The sequence below is a fragment of the Coccinella septempunctata genome, chromosome 1 (genome assembly GCF_907165205.1).
Source record: "Coccinella septempunctata chromosome 1, icCocSept1.1, whole genome shotgun sequence".
Lineage (NCBI taxonomy): Eukaryota > Metazoa > Arthropoda > Insecta > Coleoptera > Coccinellidae > Coccinella > Coccinella septempunctata.
In genome coordinates, this window is record NC_058189.1 from 57,231,985 (window position 1) to 57,257,767 (window position 25,783).

The 25,783-nt window shown below is 34.9% G+C and overlaps 2 protein-coding genes across 2 annotated transcripts; one reads left to right on the forward strand and one right to left on the reverse strand.

Moving 5' to 3' along the window:
- Positions 1-4,567: 4,567 nt before the first annotated feature.
- Positions 4,568-10,726, reverse strand: LOC123322705 (beta-1,3-glucan-binding protein-like). Its single transcript, XM_044910692.1, has 5 exons — positions 10,578-10,726; positions 8,216-8,445; positions 7,172-7,329; positions 6,896-7,059; positions 4,568-5,337 (listed from the first exon to the last, which is right to left on the reverse strand). The coding sequence occupies exons 2-5, from the start codon at positions 8,426-8,428 to the stop codon at positions 4,727-4,729; spliced, it is 1,146 nt and encodes a 381-aa protein (XP_044766627.1). The 5' UTR covers positions 8,429-8,445; positions 10,578-10,726; the 3' UTR covers positions 4,568-4,726.
- Positions 10,727-17,367: 6,641 nt separating this feature from the next.
- LOC123322709 (beta-1,3-glucan-binding protein-like) lies at positions 17,368-25,552 on the forward strand. The gene is made up of 4 exons (XM_044910698.1): positions 17,368-17,598; positions 17,808-17,911; positions 18,673-18,788; positions 24,818-25,552. Exons 1-4 carry the CDS (start codon positions 17,395-17,397, stop codon positions 25,405-25,407), a joined length of 1,014 nt encoding a protein of 337 aa, XP_044766633.1. The 5' UTR covers positions 17,368-17,394; the 3' UTR covers positions 25,408-25,552.
- The last annotated feature ends 231 nt before the right edge of the window (positions 25,553-25,783 follow it).

Consider the following 25,783-nt stretch of genomic DNA (forward strand, 5'->3'; position numbering starts at 1 on the left):
CCGCGGATATTACAACATACAGGTTTAGACTTTGACTCGTGCAAATATTTTGGCAGTAGATTCTTGAGATCAAATGAAACACTTTTTTCCTTTATAATTTTTCCCCAATTGGCTTGGTTTGAAAGATACAGGCTGTTGAAAAACCATAAAAAATGTTATTTTTAGTTTTATCTCGCAAACGGTTTTATCGAATAGAATGAATTTCGGAATATAGTTTTTTATTCATTTGATGAATCTTTTTCGAATACTATATATCACCCACGTCTTCCAGTTTTCTCATTATGACTATTACGTACCATAAAAATACCAAAAATTCTAAGAACTCAACTCTTGAAACTAAGCTGGAAGCTATTTAATGAATATATGAACGTTTTGTAAAATAAGAGAATTCCTATTATTTTTTCGTAAAATGCGCCGTTTTCGAGTAATTTGATGTTAAAAATTTAAAAGTATCTATGTGAAATTTGAAAAATTGGGTACTTTGGCCGAATACACAACTCTGTTCAAAAGATCCACAGATATGTGTAGTGTCACAGATTTAGCTAGTTATTCTGGAGGTAATTATGTTTTTCCAGGAGTGGCACAGCTGATTATGAAAACTTAAAATGGCTATATCTTTTTATCAGGGCCGAATCGGAAAAATGGTAAAGACAAAAAGTGTTTCTTCTTCTCTCAAGAAGCTACTGTTAAAATATTTGTACGAGTCAAAGACTCACCCTGTATTAATACATTTCAGATCTTTTTTACGAATATTTGAGATATAATGCTCACGAGGAGCACAGTGAGAATATTTATTGCCTATTTTTTTTTCAACTGTAAGTATACTTAATTTGCTACACATATACTCAAAGTAAAAAATGTGGGATTTTGTTTAAAATCGATAATGACAAGCATATAAACTGCTCCACATGAGTTAGGGATATTGACTTGAATTGCAAAAAAATATCGTTAAAATAAGATTTTTGTGATGAAAATTCATATTAATATGATTTCAAGTTGCAAATTAATTTTAGCCTGTAGGTCTGTAGCGTATACAGGGTGGGGAAAATCGTGTAAAATAACAATCCATATAAATATGATTTCAAGTTGCAAATCAATTTTCTGCAGCGTATATAGTGTGGTTAAGAAAAATCAAGTAAAATAACGAAATTTTATTCCCAGAGAATTCAAGCATTTTAAGACTATCAATACAATGTATGGCCTCCACGGTCATCAATAACAGCTTGACATCTTCTTTGCATATTACACACGAGGTTGTCGAACATTTCTTGAGGAATTTGGTTCCATAAACGGGGCAGAAGCTCTCTCAGATCATTTAAGGATTCTGGGGTAGGTTGATGATTATCTAATCTTATTTGGAGCATATCCCATGCATGTTCTATGCAATTCAAATCTGGTGAGTGCGGAGGTATTGGTAAATGTGGAATACCAAGCTCCTCGCGCGCATTCTCAACTATGGCTGCACAGTGCTGTCTAACGTTATCGTCTAAAAATTGAAAAGTTCCACCAATAGCAGCGTGAAAATTTGGCACAACATTGTCAATGACATGCTCCCTATAGTGTAAGGCGGTCATATTCCCAGGACGAATGTGTAGATCTGTGCGCCCGTTGAAACATATCCCGGCCCATACCATAACACTACCCCCTCGGAATGGATGGACTTCTTGGGCATAGCGACGATTACGGGGTATTCGTGGGATTGTCCATACCCTTATTCTTCGAGAATCTGAAAAAAGTCTACATCTGGATTCATCAGTGAAAGGAAACTACGCCATTGATCGTTCCAATTGATATGTTGCCTTACCCATTCCAGTCTTTGACGCTTATGGTCACGTGTTAATGGAACTCCTCTTAATGGACGTCTAGAACCTAGATTCACCTCTCTCAAACGTCGTCTGATGTTTTCGATGGAAACTTGGACCCCATCTGCATTTTGAAGAGTATTCCGTAGCATTCTACACGTAGATGTAAGGTTTCTTCTCGCCGAAACGGTGATGAAACGATCCTGAGCAGGCGTTGTTTTTCGTCGCCCATCAAGCCTTGGTCTTTCCAACACGGAACTTATCTCGGAAGAGATTCCGAGATATCACACTTTGGCTGACTTGGAGCCTTTCCGCTACAACAACCTGAGTTGGGCCACCCTAGCCCTATTAGAATCAGCGTTTGTTAATTTACGTCTTGGCATATTCAGAAAACTCGTTTCAAATCGAAGCCGTTGATAAACTGACTTCATTTCAAAAAAAGAATATTCATGAAGCTTATGCAAAGAACCAAACTTCAGAAAAAAGGCGACCAGATTGAGGAAATGTCTCATACTGATTTTTATTGGATCGATTCAAGTTGTTATTGAGTTTTAAATGATTTTACAGAGATTTTCTCGAAGATTAAATACTTTTAAAAACGATTGAATATGATATCCCTATAACTCTTGTGGAGCAGTTTAATTAGATACTCTGATTTTCTAGAAATAGGATGGTTTCCGTTTCACACTCTGTATATATAAGTTGATGCTTTTTACAAAATAATAACAAAACCGAATTTGTAACGGTTATGAAATGAAAATGTTTTTATTTAACTGTTTGTGATTCGTGATTCTGATTTGATGATGAAGTGAATTTAATTTGATCTCTATAACTATGAGTTAGTCGAATATTTGAAGCAAGCGTCGAACGGATATCAGCGAAAAAATTCCGAAGTTGTGTCTAGGTTAGGTTTTCAAAAATGAGGTTTAACAAATGCTGGCAGGTGTGAGTACCTTATTTCTGAGTCTGGCGTTTCTTTAAGGCCCGGTACTTTCACGTGCGAATAAATAAATTTATTCGCATTTATTAAGTCTTATTCGTAAGATTAGTAAAAATGCAGTCTTTTCACTTTCAGATAGTGTTATTCATCGAATAAATCTGTCATTGAAACTTAATTAGAAGAGTTTATTTGTCATAGATCGAATGTCGGTACGTCCAAAGATTATAGAGTAGAAAGATGGGAAACGAGGCGACTAAAGCGATTTGAGCGACATCTGTGTGTCACGCGTGTTATTAAAACGCTAGGACTGGTTAAAATATTAATTTGAGTGCCATTTGCAGAAATATATGACATTTTTTAAGATTTCAGACGTCAATTTTGATCAAAGAGGTTTTGAATGTTTTGACTCTCAAACGCTTTTTGTTTATCTGGCTCCTTCTAGTTGCCGATTTTTGGAGTTTTTTGCCTTATTTCTTGGTGAAAACTTCAAAATATTGTTCGAAAATTATTGAATGGTGAAGAACGGTGGATAAAATAATAAAATGTATTTTACGTGATTAAGTTTTTCACTCAACTAAGGAAAATGGAAGCGTAAGTATTAAAAGTCGTAACATGTGAATCGGTCATTCATTGATTCTTATTTTCAGTGCTCCGAAGTGGATAAAATTCTCAGGGCTTGAAGACAATTACTTCAGCAAACACTACTACACCATGTGCAATGAACATTTTACTGCAGGTCAATTGAGAACTGTTCATCGACGTAAATTGTTGTATGCAGAAAGCATCCCTTGCATAAACGGCGTATTAAGTGAATATGATGATCTTTATAGGTCAATGATTCTCAATTGCTACACTTTCAATATATTCAGAAATGCAGAGGTTTTATTGATTTCCATTTGGGAACCAAGTGACTGTCAAATTGTTGTTTAGAAAGTCAAAGTTTTATGAAACCTGCTGTGAGTGTTCTGTTCATTCATTAATCAATTTGTATATTGTGTCATGAAGAGACCATATCATAGGAAATCATAAAAAAAGCACCAAGAAACTATACTGACATACAGGTCTTGCATATGTCTGCAATATTTGTATATTTTACAAATTCAACTAAGTTCATTAATTCAGAACAACCTATTGTACAGAAACAACACCTTCGACGTATAGCAGATCACCATATACTTTAGTGTCCTAGGAAAAGCTTCATTTATTGCCCACTATTTCAATTTCTGTAAATTTTTTATGAATTGCAAATAAACATATAGCACAACCAACAGCGTTTTTCGTTGATATCAATTGATTCCAAACAATGTTTAGATGAAAACTAACATCCTGATCACAAAGCAAAACCATACTTTTGTTTTGTCGCTCAGGATGTTTGTTTTCTGATAGAAACAAAGTCAATATTGGAATGCAATACGAGAAATAGAATTCGAATTTCGCGCCCCTCAATCAAAAAACAGAAAACTGTTATCAAAAAGTATTCCTGTATTGACAGTGCGTTTTTAGCGCCATCTCATTGTCACGCGTGTTTTCACTGGCCAAAATGTAGTCGGTTTTTAGTACTAGCGATATGAGGGCGTTTCCTATCTTTCTACTCTATAATCTTTGGGTACGTCATTATTCGTTGAATAAAATTTATTCGAAGGTGAAAGTACCGGGCCTAAGTGAAATTGACAAACAAATAATGGTTTCTTGCTGCAGGCATCAATCTGAAAAGTGTTTATAATTTGTTTTATTTTATTGATGAAACTGATATTAAATATATATGGGAATTATTTCTCTGTTTCATTATATCTTTCGTCCTGAAAAGAATGAAATGACAAAACAATTATAGTGAAAAATTTATATTGATTTATTTACATAGGAAGCGAGCCTGCTACGTTTGAAATCTATCATCTAGATTAATGTGATAAGTGTGTCAGAATGAAGATAAACGCGAAATGTAATGAGTTTCCAGATTATTTTCTAATTCGAAAGGAAGATTTTCTCAAAGTGCCCAAACTTTGACATAATCAATCTTGAAGGCCTGATCATCAGTGTCCATTTTCCACGTTGGCAACCAGGTCTGTCTACCCTCCCAAAATTCACCGCTTGCCCTGGGGGACTTATTACTCCACGGTTTCTTCCCTCCCCCATTCTTAGCATCATCGGGAAAGAAATTCGTCCCCCCTACCGCTAGATTGATAACGATGTAAAATTCTCGATCGAAAGGAGCTATCCTATTTCCACTCCTCCATGGATTCAACATGTTCGTTTCGTTGAAGTCGCCCAGCTCCCAGAAACCCCCCTCTGGGGGGGATATGGTCCCGATGGGTTCGTTGTCGATCTTGAATGTGATGTTGGTCGGGGTCCATTCCATCTGATACAGGTGCCACTCCTGGTCGAAACCTTCGTAACTTGTCTGCTCGTAGTGCGTCTTGGAGTATTTATTCATGGAGTAGGTTGGGCCCCAATGGAGGGTGCTGGAGGCGAGTTTGGTGCCTATATGTTTGCCTGTAGAGTCGGTTAGGTCCCTGTTGCCTCTGCTTTCCACTATGTCGATTTCGCCAGATGATGGCCAGCCGCCATACTGGTTGCTTCGTGGTAATAACCACAGAGCTAGAAGAAACCAAACGTCAAACTCGAAAATCCATAGTCTATTTGACGATGAATTTTTTCAAATTTTGAACGCCCATTTCATAAAATCAGGGAGTCTAAAAACTAGATAGAATTTGAAAAAAGTGACAACGGCATTATCAGAGTATATACGACGGTGTATTGGTATCTAGTTAGCCTAGATTTTGTACCTAACATCGAGTCAACTCTGATAGTTTCGATGTACGAGGATGTATTGATATATCTAGTTATCCTAGACCAGTTTCATGCATAAAAAAAATATTGCGTTACCACACCAACGAACAATAACTCATTAGAAGTGTCAGTGTGAAGTTTGAGGTCAAAAACGTAAACCAGAGTTATGCAATAAATTAAAAAAATGAAGTTGTCCACCGAAATTGTGAAAATCGAAAAATTGGAGTATCGAGCAATCATCAAGTACCTGTATTTAAAAGGGTTAAGAAGTAAGCAGATTCACGAAGATATGCTTAATACCCTTGGTTATCAATGTCCTTCGTATGCGACCGTGAAAAATTGGACCGCAAGCTTCAAAAGAGGTAAATTTTCCATTGAAGATGATGACCGATCGGGAAGGCCAGTTTCTGTGTCAGTCCCCGAAAATATCGATGCAGTTCATGACATGATTTTATCACACCGTCGAATTGGGCTAAAACGGATATCTGAAGCACTGAATATTTCATACGAACGCGTTCATCATACAGTTCACGTCAATTTGGACATGAGAAAAATTGCTGCAAAATGGATGCCCAAATGTTTGAATGTTGACCAAAAGCGTGCAAGGGTAGAAGCATCGCGTTCGATCTGTGCTCGATTTGAAAACGATTTAGACTTCTTAAACCGAATTGTTACTATGGGCGAGACTTGGATACATTTCTACGATCCAGAAACAAAGCAACAATCGATGGAATGGCGACACTCTGGTTCTCCAAGACCTAAGAAGTTTCGTGTCCAAAAATCTGCTGGAAAAGTTCTTGCTTCAGTTTTTTAGGATTGCCACGGAGCAATCATGAGTGATTTTTGGATGAGGGTAGAACAATATAACAGGAGAATACTATTCAACATTACTGATGACTCTACGTATAAAATTATAGGGAAAAGACGCGGAAAGCTATCCAAAGGTGTTTTGTTTTCGCAAGACAACGCCCCTGCATACAAATCTCATGTTGCCGTGCAAAAAATTCGTGATTTAGGGTTTCAATTACTAGAACACCCCCTTATATTGACCAGATTTGGCTCCATCCGACTATCATCTCTTTCCTCAACTGATAAAAAGGTCATAAGGTTCTAAAAGCTGTGGAGGTCTGGTTTGCAGAGCAAGAAGAAACAGTTTTTTTGAAAGGTCTAGGGACGTTGCAGGTTCGCTGTAATAAATGTATCCAATCAAGAGGAGAATATGTTGAGTAATAAAATATTTTGACATTGAAATTTTGTTTGGTTCTATAGTGGGTTAAGAATTTTTCAATATATCCTCGTATATAGCAATTCTGTAACTAACATGAAGTTGATGAAGTTTTTGCTTCTCACATTGCACCCAACTTACCTGGCCAAAGCCAATCGCCTGCTGGAAGCTTGATTTTAGCCTCAAGTTTGCCATATTTGAAGCGAAACGAATTAAGGGTTCTAATCCTAGCACTTTTTATAGGGTTAAGTACTGTGGCTTGGCTGCCTGTTCTGGAACAACCATACCAAGCAGGATTCGTACATCTGAGAAATGAAATTTTTATCAATATCTTCTTCACCCTAATTAAATCATACTGAACAATAATTTTCTTATATTGACATTAAAAAAACACATTTTTCTCTAAAATATATTTACTCATCAGCTGGAGAACCCCCGTTGATATCTAGGGTACCGGAATATAAAAATTTTTCACCCACGTCATCTGCTAAAAGTCTTGGTTTTATCATCAATATGTCATTTTCATCCATATAACTAATCGTCCTATTGTTAGTGTACCACTGGAATTCCCAATTCTACAGAAAAATATATTAATTATGTTAGTGATACCCAATTTTTTTAAACCTAATATTATAGTCTCTCTATGAATACGGAAGGCATACTAAGTGACATAGAAAATAAACACCCAGTGTTAATGATTTTATTATAACAATTTTTTGTATGCATGTGTTTTAGGGTTATGTAAGTTTGATCAAAATTTGAGAAAAAAAGGATAAAATTAATAATGTGTTGGATCTCCAATAGGCCGAAGGACCTAAGGTCGATGACTATACTACTACTAAAACAGTGGATTTCATCTTGAAGTTTCTCATCCTAGACAGCTTGTACCTCATTTAATTTTCCCAAAAAGTTGGGTTCAGTTAAAAGTTCCTAATGATCGAATGAAATTCTCAGAGTTATCACTAGAAGAGTTGCTCCTTCAGAATATGTTTCACATTTAGATCTACGATAATTTTCCTGGAAGATACGCGACTCGAAAAATTCCCAAAAAGTTGGGTTCAGTTAAACGTTAAACCTCAAGACCGAACGGTTGCGCCAGGGTGGATGAAATGTCGAGATTTATCACTAGAAAGGTTGCTCTTTTGGAGTCTGTATCACGTTTAAATCTACTATGATTTTTCTGCTAGATACCATCTACTTCGAAAGTTGAAAATGGAAAAATTTAAAATTTGATTTTCTGGTAAACAGTGTCAGATATCCCAATATAAAAGAGTATAAATGAAGATTTGGTGGACAAGAATCAGCAATTTTTTAAACGATCACGGAATTTCTGAAGTTTCTTAACTTTTGTGGAGCAGTGTATGTATATATTCCTAGATATTATTTTTAGATAATGAATTTGATAATGAGTGTCCTGTTTTCTATGTAACTGTTGGTATAACCGGAGACAAAAGCACTCACCCCTCCACCTCCAAGGGTCTGTTCGTGTTGCCAGATGTCAAGATCGAAATTTTCGAAATGATCTTGAAATATCAGGTCACCAGAGCATATTTTTCCTTTCGGGGCGGATGTGCCGCTGGCTGTGGTTAGGCTTTCAACACATGGTGGTGACTCCAGATTTCCTCTGTTGATTATATCGAACACGAGGCTCAAAATTGTTAGCAGATGATTCATTTTCCAAAAAATATACCCTGAAATGAAGAGCAAATGAATCCTATCGGTAGTTGTTTTGAAATAAGTAACTTTTTATACAGGGTAGTAAATTTCAAAAGATATCCACGAAAGTAGCAGAGGGGTTATTGAAACAATTTTTTTTCTCGAAAATTTGGGCGTTCAGGAATTTATTTAATTTATTTGTTCTCACTAAGCTTCATACGATAGCTGATCGGGATTTACTCAAGCGGCGTGGAAACCTAGTGGATTTTGAAGATTAGATGGTAGAAAGAAAGAAAGGTTTTATGATGTATGCACTTTCAGCGGTGGGGAAAGCGTCTGCAGGTTTTCAAGGATGTAAAAAAAACGTTAGATGTACATTCTCGAGCATGTCAGATCAAGATACTGTATATGCCCTACGTGTCTCTGATAATGAATTCATGCTTATCTGACAGTTTGTGTAGTGGGGCTGGCCGTACGGAAGAGTTGTAAATGGTAAAAAAAAAATTCGTATCAGATTTTCACATAGATGGTTAATCTCGGTGTTGCATACGTGTTGACCCATTAATCTGACAATAATCGAGGGGAGTTTTCTTAATCTGCCAGTTTGAAGATGATAACAAGGCTTTTTTTTAAATATCTCCTTTCCTGTACCTCTAACCCTTTCTGTATTCATTATGATAGTTGTAGATAATAAAACAATTCATGTCTGAAGCAATTTTACGTTTTCGAGTTAGAGGGCGATAAGGGCGAAGAGCTTAGCCACACATGCGAAAGGCCATGGTCAATGTAGAAACTCAGCCTAATGTACATTCATCGCCATGTATCTCGAAAACGTTCAAACGTAGAAAAATTGCTTCGAACAAAATTTGTAGAAAATGTTATGCTCTACAACTTCTTTAATGAATGAGAAAACGATCTGCAGCCCAGGAGAGGAGATGATTCAAAAAAACTGATTTTTGTGACCTTTAGTTACAATTTTTATTGTTTCGGCTTACTGAAACTGTCAGATTATAAATTTTCCGTTAATCTTGAATAATTAGCTTCAAGACAATTTCTCGAAGAAACATACAAATAATATTATCTAGGTTCGGATCTGTGGTCTGAGCAACTTGTGCTGGTATACGAATCAGATCATCAATGTTTGATGCCACCAACCAGCTTGCTGTTAAAAAAAAATAAAATTTATCGAATAGTTTTTGAGTTATTCAACTAAATCGGAAAATTTCGACACTTCGAAAATTATTTCCGGCTTCTTTATGCTTTCTGATTAATTCTTGATTTATTTTTCCGAAATATCGATGGAACAAAACATTTAATTTTCGGGAAATTCACACTCTTTGGCACTGTAACACCATATGTGGGTAACAAATCTTCAACACACTTCCATTGCCCCCTAGTTATCCATATTCCAGACATTGTAATTGTAAGGGCCGAAAATGAATCAATGAAACAAATTATTATTTGAGTTCTTGAAACACAAAAATAATGACACATTAGCTTTTCTGAAATAATACATATTGACCTCACCATATTTGTGAATGTATAAGGATGAACGTTTCGCAACAGCGATAAAATTAACAAATGCAGTTGAAAAATTGGAGACATGCAATGTTTGCAATAATATTTAGGGGGCGCAAAATTGTATCAAGTACAGATTAGAGTATCTACTACAATTAAAAGAAAAATTTTTTTGCAAATGATGTAAACTTTGTTTCAAATCACTAAAACCAGTGAGAATTAATACTCAATGCTAAAATACAACAGTGTTGAATTTGCAGGGTTGTCTTTCGTTTTCTGCTCCCAACAATGCGATTTGAGGTTTGAATATCAAAATAAAATTAATTTTAAGTCACAGTGAATAATCCCCGCAGACTGAGATAAATTTCTTTGAAAAATCTGTTTCCAAAATTTGAAATTCTTGAATATCCATGTGTACATCATCTCATCAAAGTTGTTTTACAAAAGGAAATTATAATTGCTATAATAATTCCGATCAAATCTACAAATCCTAGACATCAATAACATTAATCTTTTTCTCGGATTCATGAGAAAATTATACTGGTACGAAAAAAATGATTGACGACCCTAAGATTCAATCGGCAATGGGTAACTAATCTATAAAACGTTAAGCATAAAATCAATCACTCTAAGTTCTTAGATTTCCTACCTTGGATGAATTGCAGAATGGTCGGAGTTTAACTATAATATGATGCCATTTACGGGAATAGGATGTTCAAATAGATAGCTTCAATCTCGAGGAACTGGTTTGATAAAATGAACTGCGGTGTAGTGCGATTTGAGCGAAATTACTCAAGAACATTTCTTGATTATCGACGTGATACACTGAGTGACGTTGAAATGAGATCACTATTTCCGAATTTTCGGTACCTACCCATGTTTCTTAGGAACATCAAGAAATATGTAGGTATGAGTACAAGAAAAAATCAATAAATTTTTAGACTTCTAATTTGCTTCATGATAATAATACACATACTTCGAATGGGAAGATCATTTCTATTCTGAGTTAATATACCTATTAGAAGGATCAAAAATTGTGAATTATTTGCGTATCTACATGTACCTAATAATATAAAAAGACAACTGAAATTCTCTGAGATTTCTTGGAAATTACCTAATGACCAATGATAAATTTTCATAATTCCTGTCAATAAGTGGCAATGACAATGAATATTTTTACGAATGACAAAACTGAGCTCGAGCGTGTCAGATTAATATAAGGGAAGATACCTTGGACGCTGTAGCGTACCTCTGCCAAACATTAGACCTGTATCTGTATCAGGTTTTTTTTTTTTTATTTTTTTATTATTAGACCTGTATATACAGGGTGATTCAAAACTCGAGGCCACAAATTTAATGGACATATAGAGACTGATATTCTTGATTAAACGTGAAAAAACTTTTTGGCCGATGAGGCTTCGTTAACGAGTTTTTGGACATTAATATTTCTGTAGAGAACCAATTAAGTTTCATAAATTACAGTAAGCCTAGAAATAAATGAGATGAATGTCACCTGGTGACAGAACACTCATTGTTTGCCAATTTGAAAATTGCTTTGCTGGTTTAGTCCTTCTGTTAAACATGCAGTTTTCTAACGAAAAACATGCAGATATTATTTTTGTGTACAGTTTTTGTGATGGCAACTCATTAAAAGCTTGTCGGGAGTACAACATGAGATTTCCTGATAGACGACAACCATCTCGCCGGGTGTTTTCTGACGCTTATCGAAGGTGCTATAGCCAGCGAGATCACCTGATTTGAATCCTTTGGATTATTTTTAGTTTACGCAGTGGAAATTAATGATAAAGAACAATTATCTAATGGAACGAATTATTAATCGAATCCACTCAGAATAGACAAAACATGCAATTAGTGTACAATTCCCTTATTCTGCGTTGCCAAGCATGTATCGATGCTAATGGTGGCATTTTTTAACATTTGATTAAATTTTTTCTGTATTTTTATCAGCTATTAGAGTTAAAAATTTACGACATGCAGAAATTTTGAATATTTATATCCCGGAAACAAGGCAATATCCAAAAATTTTATTTTACTTTTTTTATCAAGAATAGCAGCCTGTATTTGTTCCTTAATTTTCCGCCTCGAGTTCTGAATCAGCCTGTATAGTGGAAATAGTCTAGAACAGCCTGTCAAAATATGTAGTAAAAAAAAACGATGATTGTACAAACTCGAGCGTGTGATATTAAGATTTATGTGGTTAATTGCATGTTGAAAAGTACACTGAGAAAACGAAATAGTGAAATTACAGTGAAAATCTTGGGTTATTTGTGACCAACGATAATCACTGGAATTTCACAAGGAATATTTTGAAACGAAAACCTTGTAAAATCACAGAAAATATAAATCACAAGTTGGTTGTGATTTCACATGAAATTTTTTCTAATGATTTTTCAAGAAACTAAACCTGTGAATACTCATTGTGAAATCACAATGGAATTTTATGGTATCAACAGTAAAATTACATTTATTCCGTGAATTCGCAAAGGATTTTTACAGAAATAAATTGTAAAATTAAAAAATTTTGGAAAATTACAGGATTCATTGTGGAATCACCTCTTGTTCTCGCGAAAATACGTCGTGAAATTTAGCATCAATTAGACCGTAAAATACTATAATGTTGTGAATAAACAGAGCAGATTCACAGAATTTAATTGTAAATTTCAAGTATTTGTTAAAATTCCAGAATTCATTGTAGAAATACCCCACACCCTTTTAAAATTACTTCGTGAAATAACCATGAAAATTACTGGATAATTGTCTTTATTTTGTTATTGATCAAAGTAGTTGTACAGAACTAAATTTGGCACAATCACTGCCTAAAATATAGGTACATCAATATGGAAAAAAAACATTAAATTAATTAAAAAAAACAACTACAACATAAAATATAGTCATCAATATGGAAAACAACAGATATGAAACATTATATCAGTTAAAAAACAACCACAACATGAAATTAATATAATCTTCAATATAAAAAATAATATGAAACATTACATCAAACAAAAACAACAACCACAAATATCATCTAAAATGATTAAACATTTTTTTCAAAATATAAAAAAAAATCAACATAATTGTGAAGCATTCAACTGTGAAATATCAGCTTCTGAAAATATTGATATAAGTATGCGCTTATTTAGCGGTTCATATCATAAGAGTATAAAATTAAAATTCAAAAACAAAGTATACCTAGTCTTTTTCCAACAAAAAAGACACAATCTTCTGGAATAGATAAATTTATGAATTTGTTGTCTATAAAACTTGCTTTTGTCGTGCTTGACTTACTTCCAGAATCCGGATGAATGTTGAAATGCATCCTTCGGAACATCTCCATAGATTAAATTGAGGGCCTCCCTGAATACATAGGTTGTAAACACATATCGTTTTTCCATAAAGAATTCGTATCGGTGGTTTATTCCTGAAAAAAAAATTAAATAAGTAGGAATCCAATAGGCAATATTTCGATACAGAATAAATGAATAATAAATTGTATGCATGCGGTGTTCAACTTTTTCCATTAGTATCTGCCAAAGGAAAACCACGAATCGAAAAAATAAACATCGCTTTCAAAAAATGTGAACTATCTACTTACCAGTATATATTTCTTTTGTCACACACTTGAAACCTTCAAGGAACTTGGAAGGCAGAAATACTTGGAACTTGAAAGAACTAAATCATATTAAACAAAAAACTGAACCATGTATAACTCTTCGCACTTCAGAGTTCTTGAAGACACAGTGGATCATTCCAGAATGAATTGGGTTATGGGGTAAGTGAGTATCTACGATAGGATATGGGATTGGGCAACGAGCAGGTGCCAGTTGCAGGAAAGGTTTTGATTGGCCACAGAATGAATCTAGAAGCAGATAAAAGTTGTGATTTTACAATTGCATTATGAAATTCCATTGAAGCTGTGAGTTCGGATCCAGCCGAGCGACGTCACGTACCGCATAGGTGGAAAATGACTTGATATTTGCAATCATATTGTAATATTACGTTCCAGCTATGAATGTGTTTAACACATTTTTAAAATAGATATTTTACAAAAATACCCAGACTTACGAGTTTTTTCAGCAGTAGGTATCTACTCAAAATATTTTCTGACCAAGTGACAGAATTTGTTTTTCGATTATGGTTGAGGAGGAATGCAGGAACCTATAATCTCCTATATGAATTATACAAAGAATAGAATAAAATATCTTCAGAAATGTATTCATATAAAGAACAAGTCGAGAAAAAAATTTCTACAAAAAACGTCATTGTGGACTGTCTCAATGCAATAAATAAATTAGACAAAAAGTCATCTGTATGGACTCTATGTTGTACTGATGGATCAAAATTAGAAAGAGGTACAGGCATTGGGGTGTGTGGACACAGATCAATATAAGGCAGCAGTCCAAAATGAAGCATTAAAAAAAATCCTGTACACACACTCCTAGACATGCACAGAATAGTTATAACAACAAAAACATTCGTCTTTCCTTCACCGATCTCACCCGAAAGCTCCTGGAGCTGCCACTAGATGAGCTTCTGAAAAGTCAGCTTCATATGAGACTCTTCGTGGATCGGAAAATGAACAGCACAATTTTGGCCTTCGTGAGATCAGTTGTTTATTAAATTTCAAGCGGCATCTTTGGAACGCTCTAATGGAAACCGATTGATCTATTTTTTTTATTCTGTTTTCATATTCGAGAGAAATATTTTGACCATAATATAATAAATTTCAACAATTTCGCGTAAGATTTTTCTCTTACTGTAGACATGTAAATAAAAAGTGTTCTATCCTTGAAGGAAATTGTGCCGCGATATCATGTTGTACAACCGCCTTAATAACACATTGTATAAGCACATTGTGAAGGAATTTTAAAATTAAAAGGGTTCTGCATTGTAATTCTACAACACAACATTTTTTCTTCGCAAATTCACAAGAAAAAATCTCAAATCACAATGACTTTGTGAAATAACGTTGTGAAATCACATTTTCATGTGATAATTCACAAAATTATTGTGATTCAAAAAAAATTTAGATCACAATAATGTTGTGAAATTACCGTTTCATGTTGAAATTCGCAAATTTATTGTAATATTGCATTGCAGTTGTAATTTTTCAGGTGAATATTACAACCTTTGTGATATCACAGAGAATTAACACATATTTTCTGTAAATTTCATATTCACTGTAAATATACATGATAGTTTTACGTTTTTCATGTAATTTCGCAACACCCTTGTAGAAACATCCAGATATTAGTTGTGAAAAAAATAATCCAACTGTGTAACTGTAACCTGTCCAGCTAATATGGGGGTAATTTCACATTGTAACCTCAAGATTTTTCTCAGTGTATATTCTGACAATTTGTGTGTGACGAAAATGTATGGGAGAGCACAAAAAAAAGTCACGTGTACATTCTCGAGTTCGGTGGCTTTTCTACTCATTTTGAAGCTAATGATTCAAGAAGATCGAAAAAATACAATCTGAGTCACAAAAATAAGTTTTTTTGAATTATCTCCTCTCCTGGGCTTCAAGTTATTTTCGCATTCATAATAAAAGTTGTATTATAGAGGTCGAGCCATTCACTAGTACAAATATTCAACAGTAGATTCTTCGTGTTTGAAGAAACACTTTTTTTCTTCACCATTTTTTCCGAATCGGCTCGGTGAAAAAGATACGGGCTATTGAAAAACCATGAAAAAATGATATTTTTAGTTATATCTCATAAACGGTTTCATCGAATGAAATGAATTTTGGAATATGGTTTCTCATTTATTTGATGAATCTTTTACGAACAAAAGATATCACCCACTTCTTCCAGTTTTCACATTATGACCATTACGTACCGTGAAAATGCCAAAAATTCAAAGAACCCAACTCTTGAAACTAAGTTGGATGCGAGGTTGGATGCTATCTAATGAATATTTGAACGTTTTGTAAAATTGAAGTATTCCTTATATTTTCTCGTATAATGCGCTGTTTTCGAGTAATTTGATGTTCAAAAATTAAAAAGTATGTGAAATTTGAAAAATTGGGTACTTTGGCTGAATACAACCCTGTGTACACAGATGTGTAGAGTCACAGATTTAGCTAGTTATTCTGAGGGTAATTTTGTTTTTCCAGGGGTGGCACAGCTCATTATGAAAACTTAAAATTGCAATTTCTCTTTATCAGAGCCAGATCGGAAAAAATAGGAAAAAGTTTTTCTTCTGGCCTCCAGAATCTACCTCTAAAATATTTGTACAAGTTTAAGACTCATCCTGTATAGTATCTTAATCTGACATGCTCGAGTAACTACACCTAACGATTTTTTGTAACATCTTTGAAAAGCTGCAGACTTTTTTCCCACCGCTGAAAGTGCATACCATCTTATCTTCAAAATCCACTAGGTCTTCACGACGCTCGAGTAAATCCCGATTTAGCTTCGTGGGCTCCCCAACAAGATATAAGGAAAAAATAGATATCACAGTTAATGAAGGGTATCATTGAAAATTTTTCTTTCATTTATTGTGAATGTGTATATGCCTCAAGTTACCGTATAAGGTTCAAGATGCTGTTTGAATGCATTCAGTAGATATGCTTGGGTCCTCCACTAACAATCATTCTGTACACTTCATATACTTATAATTCCTGAATATAGCCATAACATAAGCAGTAGGTGTAGATAAAATCTGATATGTACAAAATGTACTTCAGAGAGTAGGAAAACATAATAATGAACTCATAAACTAATTCGTAATTCATATGAAACTTTGATTAGAGACAATAATAACTCGGTTCATACTTTCTGATAAGGAGACAAAGCTTATCTAATTTGTTTTTCTGAGTTCTCATAACTTTCGAGCTGTTTTCCCATATTGTTCTAACTGAATCTTGAAAAAAGGCTAGGTAACAATCAGAATGTTCCCATTTTTACACGTAATGTGCGTATCAGTTATTTGTCAAGAATGTATCTATATTTGCATTTCGAAATGTCCAACATACTGCCTCTAAAATTTTTGGAATATCCCAAAGATATAAGTTGTACGATTGGAAAATTTGTTGTGTAATACTTATTCATGATAATACCATGTTAATTTTTTTGTATATAACTCTAGGTGTTCAAAATTTGTGATAGTTTGTTCTCAGAGTTTAGTGTGGTGACCGTCTTCAAAATTTGAAAATCGTAGAGACAGAAGTGCTTGAATGAGTCTTCATTGACAATTTAAGTTTAGGTGAGCTGTCAGACTGGGACACAAACGTGAACTAAGTTTAATTTCATTCATGAAGAGCGAAATTTGTGATTAGGCAGGAAATATTACCACAAAACGAAGATAATAATTTCAAACATTCTTTATTTCTTCACACTAAATTTTATGAAAGTTTGATAAGAAATACGTGGTCACTAGATGTTATTCATATAAAAACATGATTTCAATTTTTTCTCCATTTATAATTTTATTTTCAGACAATGAAAATTTTTTTATGTATAATCGGACTTCTGGTTGAGGTGGTCATTCCAATTCTTGGTCAATGCACACCTTCTAAAACGAGAGTAAGCGGATCATACTCAAATGGACGTAGAATATGTTCAGGAGATCTGATTCTATCTGAAAACTTCGACTCACTGAATCAGAACCTGTGGAACCATGAGTTGACTGTTGACGGAAATGGAGTGAGTTTCATTTTGTTACCTATGTGATAATAATTATTGAAATCAATGGATAGTAGATTATAAACAATATTGCAATTGGTTGATCGTATGAGTCTTAGCAAATTGGTGAATGATATTGAATAGAAACTGCATTGAATTTAGAAGGACATTTGAGTTTTATTTTTATTGGATGTAGTAGATATATTACTTATACGATAATTATTTTTTAGAATGGTGAATTCCAGGAGTATGTGAATGATAGATCAGTGAGCTTCATTGAGAATGGAAAACTGGTAATACAGCCAAAAGTTGTTGGTGATGTTCCCCTGAAAAAGTAAATATATTTTGACATGCAAGGAAAAATTTTTCGTGATTTTTTGTAAGTTCGTAGTCAAGAAGGCTTTCATATGTGAAAGAGCCTTTGAAGTATAGTCTCGAAGAATATAAATTTTTACTTCCTGTAGATGAATTAATATTTCGTTTCTCTTTGAAAGTGTAAGGCATGCACAGACAATTTGAACTTTGCAATTGGATTCAAATTTGTTTAAAACTTAATCTTTCAACGAATTGAAAAATTGGAGTATGTGAGCGATTCATATTCAATGAAAACTATAATCCTATCTACCTACAGTTTTGATTTAAAATGACGATAAGTTTTGCAGATTTTTCAATACCCGATTATCAAGTCTTTGAAAGTAACATAAAATGCCTTCTACACCATTTAAAATTTATAATTTATTATTGCAGGCTTATTATAGCTTTGTCTTCTGGGCATGATGATAGATTTGATTTCGAAAAACTCCTAAGCAATTAATAATTTGAAATGAAGACTGTGGAAGGTAGAATTATTTTTATTATTGCAATCTAACATTTTTATGAAAAAAACTTAGATTGGAATTGCATACTCCTAATGAATTGTTTCAAGTGGATTTTTCCTCTATTTAAACATCCTTTGGATGACGAATAAGGTTTATTTATTTGTCCTCACAGTCACAGTACACAGTGCATCGAAATAGGTACAGTATTCTGAAATTAGGTCGGTCGCAGACCCTGATCTGGAAATAATTCCTTTGATATCATATATTTCTCTTGCAGTGGGTATTTTAATCCTGTTCAAAGTGCCCGTATGACCACAGCTGGACGCTTCGCCTTCACATATGGAATACTGGAAACGAGGGCCAAATTGCCAGCTGGAGATTGGCTGTGGCCAGGTGAATATATGTCCCCATTTTAATTGCCGAGATCCCTGATGTGAACATAAATAAAATTTGCATGACTGCTTAGCTTGGAAACTTTTGGATAGTCGCTGAAAAATCGATGGACGGTGGATGGCCGGTGCTGTGTACAAATTTTCAGCTTCTCTACCTTCTCTCATGGCGCACAAGCTTGGAAAATATCAGGGAATTGCTGTACTTGCTTTTTGTGTACCCGTACAGGGGGTCCCGGAAAGTAGTAGTATCTAGTAGCACTAGATTTTGATTTATAGGATGTTTTTTAAAATATTTGAATGGTGATAAAAACCTCTATCAGCGAGTTTCATAAATCTTTGATTGTGCGATCAACGATTTGGCAGTAAGTCGATTTCTAAAACGAAATCACTGAAAACATTTTATTTCTGGATATATTGAAGAAGTAGCAATTGGAAATAATCGAATGGACGTATAAACATCATAATTTGATGCGAGAATGATATTCTGATTGATCATTACTTAATTAGCGATTGAAAAAAAATTGACATCTAATCGCCAATCAAAGCGTTGATTCTACGATCAAGCTTTATGAAACCTGGGGTATATCTCCTGAACGATTTGTATATTACTTATTTTAAAGCGAGTTAGATTTCCGCAGTTGCAACAATACTGCTGTCAAATATAATTCGATTAACAGGACCACAAATTCGAATTAGGTATACGAAGTTCGCGAAATTCCCTGTAGGCATTCAGGGTGAGTGTTTGACTCGTACAAATAATTTAACAGTAGATTCTTTAGATCAAAAGAAACAATTTTTTCCTTTACCATTTTTTCCGAATCGGCTCGGTTTGAAACATACAGGCTTTTGGAAAATCATTAAAAAATGTTATTTTTTTGTTTTGTTTTCACAAACGGTTTTGAATGAAATGAATTTCGGAATATAGTTTTTCATTTATTTCATGAATCTTTTTCGATCATCAGATATCACCCACGTCTTCCAGTTTTCTAATTATGATCATTACGATTAGGTACCATAAGAATAACAAAACTTCAAAGAACTCAACTCTTGAACCTAAGTTGGATGCTACTCAATGAATATTTGAACGTTTTGTAAAATAAAAGTATTTCTCATTTTTTTTCGTATAATGCGCCGTTTTCGAGTAATTTGATGTTCAAATTTTAAAATTAGTGTATGTGAAATTTGAAAAATTGGGTACTTTGGCTGGAATGCACGTCTGTTTAAAAGATCCACAGATGTGTAGTGTTAGGAATTTAGCTTTTTATTCTGAAGGGAATTTTATTTCTCCAGGGGTGGCATAGCTCATTATAATCAGGGCCGAATCGGAAAAAATGGTATAGGAAAAATGTGTAAAAATCCAACCTTTGTGTGATGAAATTAGGAATGAGCCTAGGTTGATACAGAAAGCAATAAATAATACCTTTAAAGGCAGAGCTGAGAAATGTATTCAAATGTAACGTCATAATCAAATTTAAAGTCACTTTAAGCTTACTAAGGTTTTCTTTAGTGTCATTTTGTTGGATTAAAGGAAGGTTTAAATTAAAGAGATATTAAGTTTGATTATGAAACTGGCCGTAAGGCTTCTGTTTCGAGATTACATTGAGATTGAGAAACGCCTAGATTTTGTTTTATTTTACGCATTTCTTGTTTGAATGTCTATGTATTAATTAATTTCAAAGACTAATCAACGAGTTACGGTTCAGAAGACTGATATATTCCGAAAAAATAAAAATTGAACTTAACGTTAACATAATCAATAATTTATATTCAATTGATGAAATTCATTAATATTCCAACTTTACTTCGTTATGAGTAGAATTAAATATCAACTCGAACAAATTTAGGTTAATTGAATAAATTAATCCTACAGTTTACGCAGAAGGAATCCGGAAAATCATTATAGGAGTTGATTTCGCGAACTTCTTAGAACAATTCAAATTTTTGGGATACGATCCTGCAAATCGAATGATTTTTGACTGCAGTTTGCTTAAACCTAGTGGGAGCTATGTTCATTCCAAATATCAGATGAATCAGTGATTCCGTGCAGGGGATATACTTGCAGCGGGTGTCATAGAACTTTGATTGTCCGATCAACGATTTGTCAGTTACTAGATTACCAAAACGGAATCACTGAAACCTTTTCATTTCTGAATATGAGGGGTTCAGAGCTGAAGTGAACCAAGTCCATTCAGCCTAGTTTTGAGATGAATGACTTATAATAATTATTAATAATAATTTATTTATAATATCACAATCAAGGTATACACTATTAAAAGTTACCGTCAAAACATACACGGCTTGTCAAACTAAAATATGCTAATAATACATAATAATATATCACAATCACATGACAAATACCGACTAACAATTTAAAAATTCATCCAGCGTGTATATCGTCTTCTCCAATAAAAGTGCCTTAACTTTCCCACTGAATTTGTTCTTACTCAAATTCCTCACATTTTGAGGAAGTTTATTGTACAATTTGAGACATGTAAGATTTGTACCCTGTTGTAGCTTCTTCAAGCGAAGACATGGAAGTGCAAAGTTTTCTTTGTAACGAGTGTTATAGTTATGGAAGCTGGAATTAGTTTCAAACTTCTCCTTCTCTTGGTGTACGTACTTCACACAAGAAAGTATGAAGGATGAGGTGACTGTGAGTATTCTCTCCCTTGCAAAGATAGGCCTGCAGCTCTCTGTTTGTCTCATGCCATAGATCGCTCTTATTGCTCTCTTCTGTTTGAGGAGTACTCTTTCAATGCCACTACTTTGTCCCCATATAATGATGCCATAGAGCATTCGGCTATGAAAGGCGGAATAATAAGCCAGCTTAGCTGTTTCCGTATTTCCAATTCGTCTCATCCTTTTTATAAGGTATATGGCAGTCGACAAACTTCCAAATAGTTCATCAATATATATATTCCAGCTGAGGGAGGAATGAATCGTTACACCCAAGTATGTGAGGCATTGATCGGATTGTCCCCTGCTGGTGAAAACAAGGTTTTGGGTTTTGTCTGAGTTGATCTTAACTCCATTCGCAGAAAACCACGCGCTTGCGTCAGCTAGGGATCCCTCCGTTTGATGAGCCGTCGTACCTCTACCTATATTCAAAAATGCAGTGTCATCAGCATAGCTAATTATCCTGTCAGCTCTGATGTTACAATGGAGATCATTTGTGTATAGGATGAAAAGGATGGGTCCCAGTATGGAACCTTGTGGTACACCCGAGAGGACTTCTTGATCTCCTGACAATGAGTTATTCCATCTGACTCTTTGGAAACGTTTATCCAGATATGAACAGAATATTTCGTAGGCCTTGCCTCTCACCCCATAGTATTGTAGTTTATTAAGCAGAATATCGTGAGGGACGCTATCGAAAGCCTTACTAAGATCAACACAGGACAACTCCACATCCTCCCCTTTGTTATATGCATCGAGGATTGTATCTAGAGCATCAACCATTGCTGTTACAGTTGAATGTCCTTTTCTGAAGCCATGCTGAGAAGGATGGAATTGGCAATTTTTTTCGAGGTACTTGGTCAAGCGCTCTCTCAGAAGGGACTCAAATATTTTGGAGACTGTCGGAAGAACAGAAATCGGCCTGTAGTTTTCACAGCGGTTCGGATCTCCCTTCTTCAAAAGTGGCGTAACTGCGGCTACCTTCAATTTATCCGGAAATACTCCCTGCTCAAAGCAATCGTTAATTATTTTACATAACGGCCCCTTCATCAGTGGAACGATCCCCTTGAGTACTGAAAATGACATGCCGTAGACATCCTTACTTTTTTTATTTTTCAATCTATTGGACACCGATAAAACTTCATCCTCAGTAACAGGATGCAAAAACATTGAAGATGAAGGCTCAACTTTGAAGTTATTCAAAAATTTACTTGAGAGTTCAAGTGATGGGTTCAGATTTTTTTGAATCTTATGTCCTACTGTAGCAAAATACTCATTAAGTTGTTTACCCTCCACGTCAAATCTCGATCCTTGAGATGTTTCTTTCTTTCCCGTTTCTTCTTTTATCAACTTCCATAGGAATTGCTGTCTATTATCTGCGTTTTGAATTTCCTAATATTTTTCTGCCTCACAGTTTCAGTTATACTTTCTCTGAGTAGCCTTTTCAAACTTCTATACAACAGGGCACTGTCCTCATCTCTCAACACATCAGCGATTGTTTTTGCTGCTTCTACTTTGTTTTTTAGTTCTTTTATTTTCTTCGAGTAGTTGTATTTATTGCAACTTCTCATTTTCATTTTCTTCAAAGGGAAAGATGAGTCGAAGATTTCCATTAGCGTATCATGGAATTGATTGAACTGAGTCTGAGCATCATCGCAGTACACAGATTCCCAGTTGGTAGTCCGAACTCGCTGCCAAAAACTGCGAGAATGCTTTGCATTCATCTGTCGTACCAACTTGAAAGAATCCTTCTCATTTTTGTCCTCCAATACTGAAAACGACATGATTTGTGCTCGATGGTTGGACAAGAGAGAGTCGCAAGTTTCCTGATTCAGTCCACTGCTTGGAATATTCGTGAACATGTTGTCAATACAACTTTTGGACGTTCGGGTTACATGGGAAGGTTCCGTAAAAACGTAATTCAGGTTGAACATCCTGAAAGATTCAATGAGCTGGGTTCTCCTAGCACTATGATCTCGTATGTTCACATTGTAGTCACCTGCAACGATCATTCTGTCGTCTGCGTATTTATTAAGACAAATTTCCAGAACCTCTGTAATCCTAGAATCAAATAATTTGAAATCACCTGAAGGTGGTCTGTACACTGCAACCACAACGAGTTTCATCGACGGAATCCTCACTCCTGTCATCTCTATATTATTCTCAATCGAGAGGTCTTCTATATCAGGCAACCTTACAGACTGGATGCTATTTTTCACCACGATCACGGTCCCACCATGTCGAGATGAAGCTCGGCAAAAAGACCCCGATACGTAGTAATTCTCAACTTTTATGCGCTGAATTAACTCGTAAGAAAGCCAATGCTCTGTGATGCATATTATATCTGCTTTTCTGTCATTCACGAAGTATGTGAATCCGTCTAGTTTATTTGATAAAGACCCCACATTCAAGTTGACAATGGTTCTAGATTGTGGTTTTGTGATGTTCTGTTTCTCTGTTTTTTCGAGGAAATTGGAAAGCGACGAATATTTACACCACTCGGCCGCTTAGAAGTTGTTTATCACCAATTAGTTAATTCAAAAGTGACTTCTTCAGATTTAAAAAGGTTAGAATGTAAGCATATGCTTACATAAGAATAACAATAAATAAAGAAGTCACTTTTAAATTAATAGTTGATAAACAACTTCTAAGCCATTCATCCCAAAACTAGGCTGAATGGACTTGGTTCACTTCAGCTCTGAACCCCTCATATATCGAAGAAGCAGCAATTGAGAATAATTTAAAAGACGTATGAACATGATAATTTGATGCGAGAATGAAATTCTTAATGATTATGACTGAGTTATCGATTAAAAACAAATCGACGTCTATTCGTTAATCAAGCGTTGATTCCTCGATCAAGCTTTATGAAACCTAGGGTTAGTCGCATAAATTTCCATTCAGATTTGAAAAACACCCTATTAATTGGAATTTAGTAATCCTAGATACTATAATATATATGGGGGTTTTGTGATCCTCCAGGTGGCCTCTATCTGTGATTAAAATGTTTCCCATTTTATACGATACACCCTGTATAAAAATGTGTTCTTGATATAGTAGGTGTAAAAAATTGGATTTACAGTATAGCGTATCAGATTAATATAATGGGGTATCTACTGAGGAGGTAGTTGTTAAGTGACGATACAAAGACTTGTGCAGAAGGAAAAATCCTGAATATCAAAATGTTATTTTGGAGCCAAATACTTGGGGGATCGCTTCATCGCTTGATTATGAATTTGAACAAGCGCGCACTTATTCTGTACGTCAGTACTTCCCCAATTTCACCGATGTTGCTCCATAACAAATGATTTATCCTTGCTTTATTTTAATATTTTTGATTTCTTTTTTATTCAGCCATCTGGCTGCTCGCCCAGAACAATAACTACGGGGGCTATCCTCACTCCGGTGAAATAGACCTGATGGAGAGTAGAGGCAACAAAAACCTAATCGCCTGGACCAAGAACATCGGCCCCGAAGAAGTGGCTGCTACAGTGCATTTCGGCCAAAACTACGACCTCACAGACCTATCATCTCTCGCCCACAACAAGCCGGGATTCGACAATGATTTCCATTTGTACAAACTGACCTGGACGCCAGACTACATAGCTTTCAGTGTCGACGGCAAGGAAATAGGCAGGGTTACACCGCCAGCAGGTGGCTTTTACGAACTGGGTCATCTCACAGGAAATAATCCTTTTAGATTTGGCACTAAAATGGCGCCCTTTGACAGGGATTTCTATATATTGCTCAACGTGGCAGTGGGTGGTACCAGTAATTATTTCCCGGATAAATGCATCAACCCCGGAGGAAAACCATGGAAGAGTACTTCCAAGCAGGCTGCCAGAGATTTTTGGAATGGTAGATCTCAGTGGAGACCTACCTGGAACGAGGGAACTAGGCAAAGTGCCATGCAGGTCGATTATGTGAAAGTATGGGCTCTTTAATTTGACTTAAAAGTATTTGTATTGAGAAAATGTATTTGATCAAATTTATTTTTATATCTAGAAAATCAATATGTTTTTCGTGAAATTGTAAAACTTTCTTTGGGTTATTGGCATAATCCATAATCAATAAAAAATTTCTTTCGTATGTGAAATCTCAATTTAAAAAAACCATCCTTCCCAAGGATCAATATGAATAAATATTTTTTTTAGATTCTTTTTTCTACTACCTGAAGAAATCATTATAACGAACACAAATCAGTCTATTCGAAACTGGAGACAACAATTCCATAGAATTGTCATTCCATGCTAGCTAGTCATGAACAGAGAAGTTGAAACATCTAAATGCAACCGGTTTCGGGATCATTGTCCACTCATC